The following is a 13,479-nucleotide window of genomic DNA, read 5'->3' as shown; positions in this document are numbered from 1 at the left end:
ATGGGAGCCTAGTGAATGCGCTGCTTATTTTCTTGCATACCACTGTTGTTCTTACCAAATGATTCCTTGATATTGTATAAAATGTTAATAGATCAAGACACGACTCTTAAGTCAGTTTTTGGCAGTTACCCACACTGTCAAAGAAGTCTTTCATCTGCCTTAATCACCAGAATCTTTTTTGGAGATAAAAGCCCGAATCAATATTCTGTGACTCCAGCTACGTGTGTAATTATTGGCAAAATTAAACCCCCCTCTAGTGGCCAGTCTGTATCACTTCATGAATTATTGCTGTTGGGTTGTACAACACTGTAGTGAGAGTTATGCTTTCTACCACAAAGAATTATTTTCTTGATGCATCTGTCATGTTTGAGAAGAACCTCTTTTAACCATGGCCAGTGATGACTGACCACTTGTATGATAACAGCACACAACATAATGCAGCTCAACATTTGATAATTGCCTGAAGTCATCTACTTTGAAGCAGGTTTCACAGCTTCTTTCTGAATATGTGGAGTGTGAGGTAGCCAACTAAAGAGTAAGGTTAGACATCCCTCTCTTGAGGCCACGCTTTCTTATCTTCCCACACAAATCAGAAAAAAAAAACAGTGATGAAACAGGCTGATCTTCCTCTACTTCACAGTGCTGCAGAGTGTGAAATGTTTTATTTGGTTTTACTTCTATGCCTTGTTAGTTTTGACCCAGAGATTAAAAAGAAATGAAATATTAGAAGATGTGAAATGGAAAATTATCGGAATATGCCTGAGATTAGCTGTGAAGGAAGGCAGGGATAGCAACAGGTAATACGGGGATAGTGTGGAAGCCAGTATTTACTCTTCAACTTATATTATTATTGTAACAACATTATATTATATTATATATAACATATATTATATTATAACAATATTATCAATGACATCGTTGATGGGCTTGAGTGTACCCTCAGCAAATTTGCCAGTGACACCAAGCTGAATGGTAAGGTTGACACATCAGAAGGAAGTGAAGCCATCCAGGGGGACCTCAACTCGAAAGGTCGGCCCATGTGAACCTCAAGAAGTTCAACATAGCAAAGTGCAAGGTTCTGCACTTGGGTTGGAGTAACTCCAGATACATACACAGAATGGGAGAAGAGCTCCTTGAGGATAGCCCTGCAGAGAAGGACCTGGGGGGTTTTGGTGGATGAAAAACTGAACATGAGCCAGCAGTGTGCTCCTGCACCTTGGAAGGCCAATGGTATCCTGGGCTCCATCAGAAGAGGGCTGGCCAGCAGGGGCAGGGACGTGATTGTCCCTCTCTACTTTGTCCTCATGAGGCCCCATCTGGAGTACTGCGTCCAGGCCTGGGGCCCCCAGTAGAGGAAGGACATGGAGCTCTTAGAGCGGGTCCAGAGGAGGACCACTAAGATGATCAGAGGGCTGGAGCGCCCCTCTTATGAAGACAGGCTGAGGGAGCTCGGCTTGTTCAGCTTGGAGAAGAGGTGGCTGTAAGGAGACCTCATTGCATCCTTCCAGTATTTAAAAGGGGAATCAACATTTTATTCCAATAGATAGTGATAGGGCAAGGGAGAATGTTTTTAAGCTCAAGGAGGGACGGTTTAGTTTAGATGTCAGGGGGAAGTTCTTCACAGAGAGAGGGCTGAGGTGCTGGCACAGACTGCCCAGAGAGGTTGTGGAGATGATCAAGAGGTGCTCAAGACAAGGTTGGACGGGGCCCTGGGCAGCCTGGTCTAGTACCAGATCTGGAGGTTGGTGGCCCTGCATGTGGCAGTGGAGTTGGAACCTGATGATCCTTGAGGTCCCTTCCAACCCGGGCCATTCTATGATTTTGGATTCATGCATTACGACTGCCAGTACTCATTAGTTTTCTGGTATTTACTATTTTGATGATTATTTTTTCTATGTGTATGTTTACGTAGTTCTAATAATGTTTTTTCTTGCTTTTTAGTTTAATGATATTTTATTGTACACAAGTAGAGGCTTGACAGCATCAAATCAATTTAAAGTCCATGGGCATCTGCCACTGTATGGCATGACAGTAAGTATTGTAAGAGCTTGTATTCGTGCTTACTTGGTCATTTAAGGTCCCATCTTAATTGCTTGCTCAGTTGCTTGTGGAGTGAGAGCAGTAGAAAGGGGTTGTTCTCAGGTTCAGAGAAGTTGTGGGTTTGTTCTGCAGTTTCAGCAGAGGCAAAGCACAGTGCTTGGTGGGTCTGTGCTGGGTTCAGCATGTGGTCTTGAAACCTTCTGTGCAAAGGTTGTTGCATGGCAAATATGAAAAAGGACATCTGGGGGGACAGCTTCCTCGTAATGCAGAATAATTTTTGTGAGGTTGGACCTTTATTTTTTTAAATCACAAATTGAACCACGATTCTTTCCAGTAATTAATCACCAATTGCTCATAGGCACACTGTTGGAGGCAAATAATCATTAGCAATGATTTCATTTCTGTGGAAAAATTATTTCCTAACATTTCTGTCCACGTATCTTAGAGCTGAGGTAGTGGGAGACTGCAGGCAGCAGTGCATCATTCAGAGCCCTTTTGCAGTTCTCCTTGCAAATAGGCAGTGTAAGCTCAGTAGCACCTAGTTAGCACTACCCCTTCTTGCAGTATGATTTAGAAAATATTTGTTTTCTAGTTTCAAAACTTCAGTTTCCCCATGTGTTTTCCCTGGAGCTTCCCATGTTCTTGTATGTACTTCATACTGTTAGATAATCAATACCACAGGTAACTATTTTCTCTCGACACCTCTTGCTGCCCCCCAGTGGTAAGAGTTTGCTCAGTTCACTGTTCCAGCTTAAGTAGTAATTACTTGCTACAGTCTGATTGTATTTTGATTTTTCTCTCTCAGATTGAAGACAGTGAAGAGGAATGGGGGGTTCCTCATTGTCTAACATTGCGAGGTCAGCAGCAGTCCATAATCATTGCGGCAAGGTAATTTGATGGAGACAGCCTACGTAGTTACTGTTGAACTGCAAACTGTCCTTCTCTGTGGCTTTCCCACTGTGGTGTGAACAGGAAGGTGAGCCAGTAGATGTTGTTTTGTTGGGATTTGCTCCTAAAACAATTTCCAAGGCCACAGAAAGCCAAAACAAAAAATAGACAAGCAAATGAGACAAAATAGAGTGGCAGTTGTGCAAGGCAGAACCAAAGCTAAATTATTTGAAAAGCAATTAGCTTCTCAGGTCTTTATTCGTTTATTTGAATTAAAAGGAAGCTCGACTTAGCACTGTTTCTTCGAGCTTGCTTTCAGCCTGGCTGAGAGTAATTAAAACCTGAGTTTTCATTGTCAGTACCCGCGCTGAAATGGACAAATGGATTGAGGACATTCAGATGGCAATAGACCTGGCAGAGAAAAGCAGCGACCCTGCCCCCGAGCTGCTGGCCAGCAGCCCCCCTGACAACAGTAAGTAAATGCTGGAGAGGAGGTTTGGTTAATTTCAGTTGGTACAGTTGGCGACTGCTTCTAAGCAGAGTGGTGAAATATGCTGTCCACAAGTCAGGTTAATGCATTTGAAGTTGAGGGATGCATATATTTATGTGTCTGCCACTGTAATGTTCTTACTGGTGTTAGCAGAAAGTTTCACTGAATAGAAAAGTGACTTGAGCATAATGATGTCAGGAAGTGTTTTACGAGACTTGGGCAATGCCTGTCCTTGTAAGGCATTAAAAACACCAAGCAGACACGGTGGTCTTTGGCAGAAAGATGTAAAAATAACCTAGTGAGCATCTCTGCAAAACTGTTTGTAAAAGTGTACTGGTTCACCACATTGTGACCAGATTTGATTTGTTTAATTTTTCCGATTACATATGTTGTTGCATAGAAGAAGAAAGATGCTTTCTCCCTGCATTTCATAGAGTCTCCTGATGAAACTACTGTAGACCAGGAATCTGAGGACGACCTCAGTGCATCCCGCACCTCACTCGAGCGTCAGTCACCACACCGTGGCAACACTACGGTGCACGTCTGCTGGCACAGAAATACCAGCGTTTCAATGATCGACTTTAGTATTGCTGTGGAGGTATCGGCCTCAGAACCATCTGCGCTGCAGCTCCAGACACTCTCTCCAATGACAATTTCCTTTTTGCTCCTCCTTAAAGAAGTGCAGTGTTCCTTGGTTTCCTCTCGGGGACGTTGCAGGCGCACCGCTAAACTGCTCCTGTACCTCAAACGGCAGCACGAGTTCGTCAGTCCAGGCACACAGCTTCACTGCCTTAGTGCATCTTTTTAAAATCAATTAGAGCAGTAATTTTCTGGAAGAACTGTCCAAAAAGTGCTGATGGTCTTTAAAACTTAAAGCGGATCAAATGGCCTTAATGCTGTCATTTATAGAGGCATTAAGTCATTGCTTGAGCTGAAAGGATATTGTCTCTATCTGCTGCAGCCAGGTCTGGTTATATGTAGTACTAACTTCTGTTTCTTTACCCAGCCATCCTTTCTGGAACCTTCTCTCATTGCTCAGTCTCATCTGCTTTTTGTTTTTTTTGCATTTTTTACCTCAAAATAAATACCTTTCTTGTTTCCCTGATCACAGCTGTGTCCATCTGATACACGTTCCTTAACCCAGCACTCAGTGAAAGAGAGCCAGAGTTGGACTTCCCCCATAGTGAAAGGAAAGACTCTTAGGGCCCTGTTGGTTTCAGGCTGAGGTGTGTGGGTGTCCCTCCTGCACCAGAGGGACACCACAGGGATCTCAGACTGCTTTGTCATGGTTCTCATCATGTGGAAGTGTGCACTCAGTGGAAGAGGTGAAAGCATCACATGGAAGTGTGTGCTTAATGGAGATGGTGCAAGAGACCTTAAAACTCTATTGACCTCTCCTCCCGGGCAGCCCAGAGGTACCAACTCCTTACTGCTCTGGAGGGGACACCCTGACTCAGAGCTAAGGACAGATAGTGTTCAGTTTGTGAAACTGCCCCTGATTTTAGCAGAAGAGTTGCTGAAACCTTATCCAAAAAATGATTCCCTATAAGAAAACACTAACTGCAGAGCCTCATGGTGCTCCTGCAGGTGCAGTTTCTGCTTTTTCTGCCCTTAAGTCCTGCAAAGGTGGAAGAGCTCAGCATGGAACCAGGTCTCACATTTTTCCCTAAAGCATAGGACTTGCTATAAATGGATATTGAATAATTTTTAGCTGACAATTAGTTCAAACAGTTGAAATGTTTAGTTAGGCAAACCTCCCTACCCAGCATCAGAGCTCATTGCTCTTCAGTTTTGTTCTTCCCCTTGACTCAGCCAAGTGCAGGCACAGCAGTGAGGACCATGGAGCACACTGGAGCCATTCACTGTTCTATGAAAGCATCTCCAGCTCCACCGCTGCTCGGTGTCTGCAGCTCACGCTCATGCTCACATCATTCTCTCGGTGCCTTTCACTTCAGCATTACCGTTCATTTTCTTTGTGTCTCTCCCTCCTCTCTGTCTCTCCCGTGTTAGAAGATCCTCTCTCTGTCAGTGACTGTACTTCCCTACCTGCTGGACTGATCAGTGACCAGCGGCCTGTTTCCATTTCATGTATCTGCTGGTACCGAATGCAAAGCCTGTCCTTTTATGATATCCTCCAGAGTGACGAGGTAACAGCAAATGAAGGAGTGTGCCTGTAACTTAGGTCACAGTGTCAGCAGAGCATGGCATTATCTGATGCAAAGGCCTTAATGCACACCCCAGGCTGGTGACTACTTAGTTTGTAGTAGGTGAATTGGGACCACCAGACTCGGAGCATTAAGCATTACAGATTAAATTATCAGTTTCTGCGCTGTTATGTGAACAGTTGTTTTGATCCTGATGATAGTGAAATACTTGGTATTCCTCCTCCCTGCTGTAAAATACCCAAATCCAGCTCAGAACAAGGTGAATAGTCGGTGTGTTTGACAAGTTCCCGTGTTAACTTGCTGTGTGCTGAGAGCTTGACCTCTGTCTGCGGTGCTGAAGTACGTCATGATTTTCCTTTGCATCCCAAATTCATGTCAGCCTTTCTGTTTCCATTGTTCTATTTAAGTATCATTTGAAAAGAACACAGATGAAGGTAACGAGACTGACTGATGGTTGCCAGTACATTATTGATGGCCACCACAGTTTAAAAAATACAACCATAGTAGTTGGAAGGTTGTGGAAGTACCCAGCTACAAACACGTATTACAGAGTACTGCTTAGTTGTAGAAAAACCCATTCATTTGGTCAGAACACCTTCGCTTGTGGTAAGGCCACATATGCTAAAAGCAGATCATTGTTCTTACGGTGATTAAACGGCGGCCAGCCCTCACTTAAGGAGTGATGGGTACTTCTGGTCCTGTGCTTACTGCCAAAGTGATGGCATTCAGTAAGTTAAGCAGAAATGCAAACATCCATTCTGTGGAGCTTGGCTGCTTTTCATCTGCTCATACATCTCTGCAGTGTGCGTTTCACTGCCTTATTTGACTACTTCTGATCTGTTTCAGAATCAGCTGTCTGGAAACCTCCTGAGGAAATTCAAGAACAGCAACGGGTGGCAGAAGCTTTGGGTTGTGTTCACCAACTTCTGCATGTTCTTCTATAAATCGCACCAGGTAACACGGCTGGGTAGGGCTTTCTGTTTCCAGTGTGGGAGCAGGGAGAGCAACCATCATCAGTGGTGGATTCTGCCCCATTGGGACACAGAGCAGTTCTGACTGCCCATCTCCACTGAAGCCACAGTGGTTGTTTCATGACATTTCTAATGGAGAGCCTTAAAAGACTGCATGTCTGTTCTCCATTTCACTTACATGCTTCCTTTGCTTGAGAGCAGTTGATCTCACAGCACTTTTCACCATTGCTTTTCAGGACAATCATCCCTTAGCCAGCCTCCCTCTGTTGGGATATTCTCTCACCATTCCTTCCGAATCTGAAAACATTCACAAAGATTATGTCTTCAAGCTGCATTTCAAATCCCACGTGTACTACTTCAGGGCTGAAAGCGAATACACATTCGAAAGGTAAGTCAGTCGCTCTTCTGGAAGAGGGCATTTTTTAAATTCCTGGATTTGTTCCCAAAGTCAGCTGGTACAGTGTCTACTGAGTTGATTCAGTAACACAGGCTTGTAGTTCAACAGAATGAAAGGCAGTGCCCTTCAAAGTACTTACAGAAATTTTAAGCCTGGAAGCACCACAAGCTATAGCAACTGTGGTAGTAATGACTGCAAAGCTCAGTTGTGTGCAAAAAATCTCCCTTCTGAATTACTGAGGCTGCATGCACAGGGCACACTGTATGCCAGGTTCAAGGTAGCGTGTAAACAGACCTATTACTAGCAGAGTTGCTTCTCTCCCTCCTGTACAACTCCCTGCAACACCCACATTTGAAACAAAACAAAACACGGCTTTTTCACAGAAGCTGCTGCTCGTACTCCATTCTGCCACTGCAGCGTGCAGCTCTTACACATCCCACGGAGTTCCAGATAGAGAGCTGGGAAATGGGCACCGCTCCTGCTCAGTTCTGGTTTAGCTTACTCATACTTGGAATTAATTCAGCCCTTTTGTGTGAAACACTAATCTGACAAAGATTTGTAGTCTCATAGTCAAGAAAGCTGGGGTTCAGTTGTAGCCATGTCAATCAGTCTGAACCAAATATGGTGGGAAAAGGGGTAATTAAGTAAATGAATAGAATTGGAAGACAACACAGAAGTTCTTTCTCAGTTCTGGAAGAAGTATAACTGTGGCTACGTGACATGGTTTTGCTTTAGAACAGAGGTTATTTTCAGCTGCTCGTCACTTGGACCATCCAGAAGAAAAAAAAACGCAAATAAAACCACTGTTAGGTTGATGAATTTGGGGTGCCCTCTCCCCCATCCTCTCTCAACCTCCTTTCATGTGTGCTTTTGGATCTGTACCCTCTTAACTTAGATAGGAAATATGCAGTAAGCACGATGCTCCCCCACTAGGCGTGGAAAATAACACTTTTCCACAACCAATAGCCCAGAAATTGACCAGGAGGAGAAAATTTTTCAAGAAATCCTTCCTTGAGATCTTGCCACCCTTCTGCTTTTCTCTCCCCTCTCACAGATGGATGGAGGTGATCCGAAGTGCCACCAGCTCGGCCCTGCGCACACGCGCCCTGAGCCACCGGGAGCCCCACACCTACTGAATGCCACAGCAGCTGCCAGTTTTCTACAGGACATTGGAAACTTTTCCCCCCTGGAGCTTAGTAAAACTGAAATTTGGTAAAAGGAAGGAGAAAAACCAACCAGGAAGGTTCTGCAGAAACATCCGCAATTCCTCAGCAAAACTGTTTCAGTTTTCCATATGTTGAAAATAGCTTACACCATCCCCGTGGCTGCGGTTTGTTCATGTCTTGTATTTTGTCATTCTGTGCTGTTTTTAGCTTGTGCCAGTATTAAAATATTGTCCTTATTAGAGTGCCAAATGCCAAAAGACATTTTGTTGCCTCAGAGATTGCACCTAAAAAAACCGACTCCACAATCTGAAAACTTTCTCTTGTGAGGCAAATACTATTTCTTCTCTTTACATAAAAAATATATTATTTTTTTTTACCATGTTAACCTGTAGACTGCTGGAGTTTTAAATGTAGATGGACTTTCACAGTACAGACTCTAATTCTACACACCATGAGCAGTCTAGCAGGAACAAAGTAATTTTCAGATTTTTTTTCCTCCAGTCTTTCTAAATGTACTCAACAAGGAATTACTAATTTTCTATCTTTAACAAAGAAACAGTTTACAGCTCACTCTCATTTCCCATTGAGGTTACAGATCCACGTGGTATAAACAAGTTACAGGATTCCCATCGAACCATTTTCTCAGTGCAAGTTGACCAAATTGATCATGTTGGCTTGGGAAAGTGAATGCTACTTGCAAGATGAAACAAAATTAAAATAATCCAGTGCAATATTGTTTGGGCTGTTAATGTACTGTGAATGGTTATGTACAAGAAGAAATTAAAGGCTGTGGTGACGTTCTGCTGTTTGTTTTACAAACTTGAAAAAAAATAATCCAACCTGTATGCTCCAAGAACCACAGCTTTGTGTAATTGATTTGCGGGGTGTTCTGGTAACACGTGGACTAAAGCACTGCGTGTGGGGCAGCTGCTGAGCCCTGGGCTTGTTTTGCTGCTGGAGTTTCAGCATCAGAAATGCCCGTTTTGTATATCTGGCCCTAACATCACCTAGCACCGTTCTTGGGTGAGCTGTTGGCCCATTCAGAAGGGTGTCAGCACAAAGCCTGCTCTGATGAGATGCTTTTCCTTATGCTTTAAGAAACGCTTCACCGTGAAATCAGTATCAAATATCCATTAGCAGAACAGCATGCTGGAAACCCATCTGTCACCACTCAGGGCCTTTGGGGAAACCCAGTGCTAGGCAGAGGGGCCTGAATGTCAGCGTGGGAGATGAAGCTGGGACAGCGCTGCCCCCAACTTTTCTTCTTCTGGCTATTCACTGTGTTAATGCTTACCTATATGCGATGTATAAAATGGCTTACAGCTTTGCTCACAACAAAAGGGAATAAAATACCTCACAATACTATCATACATCTTGCTGTTTCAAGACAGTAGAGCCTTCTTTCTGTTCCCTCACCCCAATGAATACTTTAGCAAAATCAGAGCTCCAGGTGAGGAGCAGGATGGATATGTGTATGCGTATAATTTCAAGGAACAGGCTGCATTCTTGTGGCCAACTCTGTGCCAGTCTGACACAGGGAAATGAGCATTCCAGCAGTTTTGTAGACTTGTAGAATCCTTAAGTTTGGAAAAGACCGCTAGGATCATCCAGTCCAGCTCATCACCACCATGCCCACTAACCATGTCCCTCAGTGCCACATCTACACATTTACTGCACACCTCCAGGGACGGTGACTCCATTACCTCCCTGGGCAGCCTGTGCCAGTGCCTCACCAGTTTCTGAGAAGGAACATCCAGTAATATCCTAATGTTCGACCTGAACCTCCCATGGTGCAACTTGAGGTCGTTCCCTCTTGTCCTATTAATAGTGAGGCGAGAGAAGAGGCCAACCCCCACCTTGCCACCACCATCTCCTTTCAGCTCATTGTAGAGGTCTCCCCTGAGCCTCCTCTTCTCCAGACTAAACAACCTCAATTCTCTCAGCCACTCCTCATAAGGCTTGTGCTCCAGTGCCCTCACGGCTTCATTGCCCTTCTCTGAACACATTGCAGGGCCTTGATGTTTTTCTTCTAGTGAGGGACCCAAAACTGAAACGCAGTACTTGAGGTGGGGCCTCACCAGAAGTTCATGTATGTATCTGGTAACTGGCTGCAGTTGCTCTTTTCTTTAAATATTTTCCTTAAAGCTTCTCTCCCTGTAGCTCAGATCTGCTATAATAAGCCATAGAATTATATCATAGAATGGCTTGGGCTGGAAGGGACCATAAAATCCACCCAGTGCCAATCCTCTGCTATGGGCAGGGCTGCCCACCCACTGCTCAGGCTGCCCAGGGCCCCATCCAACCTGGCTTTGTTACACCTCCAGGGATGGCCAGGGTGCTAAGCACCTCCATTGGTTTTAAGGGAGACAAAATAAATAGGATAACTGCTGGCTACTGAATATACTTTAAGACTTAAAAGACATTTGTCTGAAATGAGCTAGGGGAAAAAATAGAGAATATAGAAGTACTGCAGAAGACTCTGCTTCACACCACTGAAATTTCAGATGCCAATGACTGCTGTGTCCCTGTGTCTGTCCTTTACAACTGTTGGCGTTCATAACATCTTTTTTACTATTTTTTTTAAATTATTTTTAATGCAAATTCTGTGGAGGACCATGCACTAATTTGAGATAAAGGGAATTTTGGTTTAGATTACGGAGGCTTGTCAGATACTGTCTTCATCAATGCTATCCTCCAGAGGAGCTTCCTAAGAAGGAAGTCAGATAACAACTTTTCCAGGCTGTTGGTTTTTTTTTTAATGTAATCAGTCAAACATATATTTATGTATTTATTTAGATGGGAGTACCTACATTTGTCATCATTTTTCCAGTTTCTTATTCCTAAGGTTAACCCAAAAGTGAAATAACCATAAAAGAATAAAAGCAGTTATCTGGACAGTCAGCTCTCCCAATTGGTTGATGTCTACACGTGGGACTAAGCTCATGATGTGCTGGAAAGCTGTTCTACACAAGCACTTACTGCTTGCTCCAGTGATGTCATAGCATCGTCCATGAAATCAGCAGGGCTTGGAGATGCCTTCTGGTTCTGGGTCCCTGTCCCAACACTCCGGGCTCAGCAGTGGAACAAACACATACTGACCACTCAATTGATTTATTCTGTTTGTTCTCTGCCATTGCCTGCTACGAATGACCGGTCACAGGTTTCAAGTAGTGAAGGCATTGGAGCAAAGCAGGAGCTTCACTGTCACACATAGCTCAGGCTCCTGAGGAGCACTTTTTCCACAAGGCTGAGCAGCTCCATCATTTCTCAGCTAGCAGCCGCTCCTTAAGGGACAAGTCATATTTACATACCCAGGCTTACTTATTTTCACTAAATTTTAATTAAGGACTGTTAAGACCACAATCCTTGTAAAATTGAGCTGAAATCTGCCAGAAGATGGTCAAGACAGACAACCTAGCGGGGAGAGACATGCACTGGCGCTGTGGACATCTGAATAAAGGTCTCTGAAGAAAAGCTCTCACAAGAAAAAACTCCTTTCAGAGACAAAATCAGGGGCCAAAGCCCACGGTTGTACCAGCCAAGAACAAAATGGAGAAATGAGAAAAACCCGAAAGGCTTGATTTTGGCCATTTCTCCTCTTCCAACCAGCTATGCAGCCCTTCCCCTCAAAGGAAACATCCGCCCTAACTCTGTATGGATACACAACTCCAGCCATCCCCTGGGGGCAAGAAGGAGTTCGCTGGGGAGGAGAAAAGGGCAGTGCGGCACTTGTGCATTTATGTAACAGCAGAAAATAGCAATGAAACGTGGGAGTGCAAATGTCAGTTTGTTACTCAATTGTAAGGGCAATTAGAGATGCACTATTTGGGTTAAGCTCGTGCTACTCGATGAGAGCAGTTCTTCAGCTTCCTGCAAAATAGAGAGAAATTTTAAGTCGATGCCATTTGGAAGTTGGCACGCTGTCTTACTGTAGGACAAGCTGTCATGTAAAGCTGCATAGATTAAACCCAAACAGACCCCTATCAATCACTTGTGTGCGTGCATTAACAATGGAACAGCAATACTCTGAGCTCCCCACATGGCCCTGCCATCTGTGAGCATTAAACATACCAAATTCCCCAACACAAGATACTCTCAATACTCTTCCTTGGAAATCATCGTTGCAGATGAAGCAAGGGGTTGTCTTGTACAGATGCTAAGATTATTGCAATTAAAAACCACACCAATTTAACCAATTTAACCAAATAAACTGTCTGCTCACCAGCACTGCCCTGAATCTGGGAGCCCACCAGAGCATCCCTTGGTGGAGGAGACCCTAGAACCTCACCTCACTGACCACTCAGATGGCAGAATTTCATTACACTTTTCCTTCTTTATTTCTAGGTCACGTGGTTTACACGGAGCTTTATTACGTTGGTGTCGAGTGACAAAAGTAAGATTTAAACACATAGTTATCAACAGGCAGCAATGTTACAGAAAACAAGGTATGCACTTCGGTTGTCCTCTGTCATCACGCTTTAAAGAAAGGCAGAAAACCATTGCATACCAGTTGTCTACTGCGCAGGCTCAGTACAGTCACTGGCACATCTGCACAATACGGCTGAAAAGAGCAAGCCTGCAGATTTGTGCAATGCTCTGAGCTCTTCCCAGCAGCTTACAAAAATAACTGGTGATGGTACTGATCCGTGCATTGCGCCTGTGCTTATTAACGCTTCTGATAGTCTTCCCATGGTGATAGTTCTGAAGCAGAAGTGTGTTTCCTTCCAAGTAAGGATAACCATTATAGACTCTCACTGTATCTGCTAAAAAGATACATACTGCCACATGAAGGATTAAGAGCTACAGCAGGGGCTGCACAGGTGCATCAGAGCACAGGCAGATGGAGGAGGTAGGATAGACAGACAGGGTGTGAACACACAGCCAACGTGCATGCCCCTACTATAGCCCTCCATCCACCTGACCTCTGCAGGGAGTGCAGAACAGCGGTGCTCAGCCACCCACAGCCACTGGGCCCTTACCTACGTGGACATACACAGATAAAACGGCGGGGGCTGCAGGGAAGGCACAGCACCTCAAAGAAGGCTTTGCTGCTATACCAAAAGCATTCCGTGCTGTAGCAGTCGTGCCATCACACTTCAGTAAACCGGTGATCCACTACAAAGTGCAACTGCAAGGAAAATCAAGCTCAAACAATAGATTACGCATCTGGTAATTACAAAAAAGCAAGCGTTCAGTGCAAACGACTGACTTTATTTATTCTTTTAAACAGTGAGTTTGTTTACTGCCTAATCCTGAAGCCTCTGACAAGTAAGCAGTTCCACCAATGTAATTGTTTGCATAAATAGGGATAACAAGTTGGTGTCCAGGATATTCGAGACCGAGTGAAGATGTGTTACCCGCA

The 13,479-nt window shown here is 44.2% G+C and overlaps 1 protein-coding gene across 11 annotated transcripts in view; it reads left to right on the top strand.

Moving 5' to 3' along the window:
• FARP1 (FERM, ARH/RhoGEF and pleckstrin domain protein 1) overlaps positions 1-11,018 on the top strand; it is a 205,165-nt gene extending 194,147 nt beyond the window's left edge. For 5 of the 11 annotated variants that reach the window (XM_048933180.1, XM_048933173.1, XM_048933171.1 and 2 more), the window contains 7 exons: positions 1,942-2,031; positions 2,846-2,928; positions 3,288-3,400; positions 3,829-4,016; positions 6,430-6,537; positions 6,791-6,942; positions 8,006-11,018. In XM_048933180.1, the coding sequence (XP_048789137.1) occupies positions 1,942-2,031; positions 2,846-2,928; positions 3,288-3,400; positions 3,829-4,016; positions 6,430-6,537; positions 6,791-6,942; positions 8,006-8,087 (816 nt within the window). In that variant the 3' untranslated portion in view covers positions 8,088-11,018. Of the gene's footprint in view, positions 1-1,941; positions 2,032-2,845; positions 2,929-3,287; positions 3,401-3,828; positions 4,017-5,428; positions 5,566-6,429; positions 6,538-6,790; positions 6,943-8,005 lie in introns of all 11 variants that reach the window. The other 6 variants (XM_048933177.1, XM_048933176.1, XM_048933175.1 and 3 more) reach the window with 3 other exon arrangements.
• Positions 11,019-13,479: the final 2,461 nt, after the last annotated feature.

The sequence above is a fragment of the Lagopus muta genome, chromosome 1 (genome assembly GCF_023343835.1).
Source record: "Lagopus muta isolate bLagMut1 chromosome 1, bLagMut1 primary, whole genome shotgun sequence".
In the NCBI taxonomy this organism is placed as follows: Eukaryota; Metazoa; Chordata; class Aves; order Galliformes; family Phasianidae; genus Lagopus; species Lagopus muta.
Note: the sequence above shows the minus strand (reverse complement) of the source record. Positions and strands in the feature narration are given on the sequence as shown.